The sequence below is a fragment of the Octopus bimaculoides genome, chromosome 22 (assembly GCF_046866305.1).
Source record: "Octopus bimaculoides isolate indiv1 chromosome 22, ASM4686630v1, whole genome shotgun sequence".
Taxonomy (NCBI): domain Eukaryota; kingdom Metazoa; phylum Mollusca; class Cephalopoda; order Octopoda; family Octopodidae; genus Octopus; species Octopus bimaculoides.
The window spans coordinates 34822566-34825065 of NC_142949.1; the positions used below are offsets into that span (position 1 = coordinate 34822566).

The window sequence follows — 2500 nt, forward strand, 5'->3', positions numbered from 1 at the left end:
TGGGGTTGTTTTTCGAGTGTCACTTTTAAGGTTGAGTTTACACTTACGTGGGTACGGGAAATAAAACCAGCTGAAGTTCTTCAATACGTGAATTCGGGAGTCGGTTCGAGCTTTATAGGATTTCGCTGTCGGATCGTTCGGGAAGACATTGGTTGCTGTTAAAATACCACACACCAACCAACCAACCAGGATGCATATTAATATCTGGAATATGAGTGAAAGTGAAAGCGAAAGTGAAAGTAAGACTTAGAGCCCTGGTTTTGAACCAGGGTACATGTGACTATTGAAAAAAAATAATTCCAAAGAGAATGAAAATAACAATAATTTACATTTAATCCCAAGCTCGAGTTTCTGTATTAATGAACAAATAAATTAATTTCTCATCTGCACTTCGTCGGTGGGATCGCCTAAGGCAATATATAATTATGTAGCAAATACGCACCGAAATTCCACGTGTGCTGCATACTTATACATTTATGTTTTCAAATCAACCGCGCAGGCGCAGTCATATAGTCAGCAGCAAATGATAAAATTGAAACTCCCTCTTTTGTGTATATATATTATAAATTTTTATATACGAAAATGTGTAGTCTATTGAGCGAGAAGCAATTCGGAGTTGAATTTTGGGGAGGAATATGGCAAGTTTTGGAGGAGTAATCAAAAGATTTTAAACGAAAGCTTACCGCCAGAGTCTTGTGTAGCATCGTCCTTTTAATATGGAATCCTTTCTTCCTTGACCAGGCTAAAATTGGCAGTGACCACTTCGAAAGATAGAGGGACAGGGTCAATCCGAGGGCGAGGACGCTAAATGAAGAAAGTCAAAGTAATATTTGTTATTAAATTTGAAATTTTAAGAATTTTGATAAAGTGAATTCTAAAAAAAAAAAGAAAATGTTATATTCACAGTTAAAATGGTAAGATTTTTCTAAGAAAACGCGCTGGCAAAATCGTTAGCGCGTATTTCACCCGTCAATACGTCCTGAGTTCAAATTCTGGCGAAGATGACTTTGCCTTTCATCCTTCCAGGGTCGATAAATTAAGTACCAATGAAATACTGGGGTCGATGTAACAGACTCATCCCCTCCCCCAAAATGGCTGCCCTTATGGCGAAAATTTGAAACCATTAAATTTGAAATTTTAAGAATTTTTATTAAGTAAAGTGAATTCTAAAAATGAAACAAGTTATATTCACTGTTATTCTTTTCTCTTACTCGTTTCAGCCATGCGGCTGTGGTCATGCTGGAGCACTACCGTGTTAATATAGCAAGACTTTTTTTCCAACACAGCGAGCTGGCGGGATCGTTAGCACGCGCGGCAAAAATGCTTAGAGGGCGTTTCTTGCAGTTTTACGTTCTGAGTTCAAATTCCACGGAAGTCGACTTTGCATCCTTTATGGGTCGATAAAATACCTGTCCAATACTGAGGCCGATATTATCCATTTACCCCCACCTTCCCACCGAAATTATTGGTCATAGTGCCAGCGTTTGAAACCAATAGAGCAAGATTTTCTTTTCTCGTTTTTTTTTATAGCATATGAGGCGTGGCTGTGTGGTTAAGAAGCTAGTTTCCCAACCACAAGGTTCCGAGTTCAGTCTCACTGCATGCCACCTTGGGCAAGTGTCTTCTGCAATAGCTTGGAGCTGACCAAAGCCATGTGAGTGAATTTGGTAGGAAGGAACTGAACGAAGCCCGGAGTGTGTGTGTGTGTGTGTGCGCGCGCGTGCATGTAGTATAGAACTAGTCAGTACTGAGAGCAATGCCATCTTAATTCTCTATGGAGAAATAAACTGGAGACAGACTTATGTGTGCAGGTGGGTGTGTCTAAGAGAACCCTGAAGAGTCATAGTTCATATCTCGTTCCCAGGGCCGCACTACTAATAGAGTGGTACTGAACTTGCACGGGTTCAAGCACGGGGGTATACGCAGCAGCAACAAGAACAGCAACAACAAAAACAAGCCGACTTACAATATGGCAATTCCCCAATTGGTTTCTGAGAATCTACTGGCAGGTTTGTAGACAAAAAGACCGACCAAGGTAATTGCTGGTACAACTGTCACGGGACCAATGATGCGTAAGAGGAGCCCAAGCATTCCAAGTCCACTGGTCAGCATATGGAGAGCTCCGGCCACAACAAGGCTTCCGGTCATCTGTTGGTGTGGAAAAGAATATGGATGGAGAGCGATGAGAAGACGAAAAGCACGTGAATGAATGTGCACAGATATATATATATATATATATATATATATATATATATATATAACACCAGCACCAACACCATCATCCACACACCTACACATGCACACACGCACGCGCACCATCGTTTTGGGATCACCACTACTTTATTATCTCCCGTTCTTCCTAGCTCTTTATCGTTTCGAGCCTACGCTCTTCCACAGATAGGAACACAGAAACAAGGAGAGAAAATAAAGAGAATATATTTATATACACACACACACACACACACACACACACACATATATATATATATATATATATATA

The 2500-nt window shown here is 40.4% G+C and overlaps 1 protein-coding gene across 1 annotated transcript in view; it reads right to left on the reverse strand.

The window, feature by feature from the left end:
• Positions 1-2500, reverse strand: part of LOC106874160 (solute carrier family 23 member 1) — a 25238-nt gene that overhangs the window by 16359 nt on the left and 6379 nt on the right. The window contains exons 5-7 of the mRNA XM_089339558.1: positions 1967-2148; positions 684-804; positions 48-204 (exon numbers count right to left, since the gene is read on the reverse strand). Of these exons, the coding sequence (XP_089195684.1) occupies positions 48-204; positions 684-804; positions 1967-2148 (460 nt within the window). The remainder of the gene's footprint in view (positions 1-47; positions 205-683; positions 805-1966; positions 2149-2500) is intronic.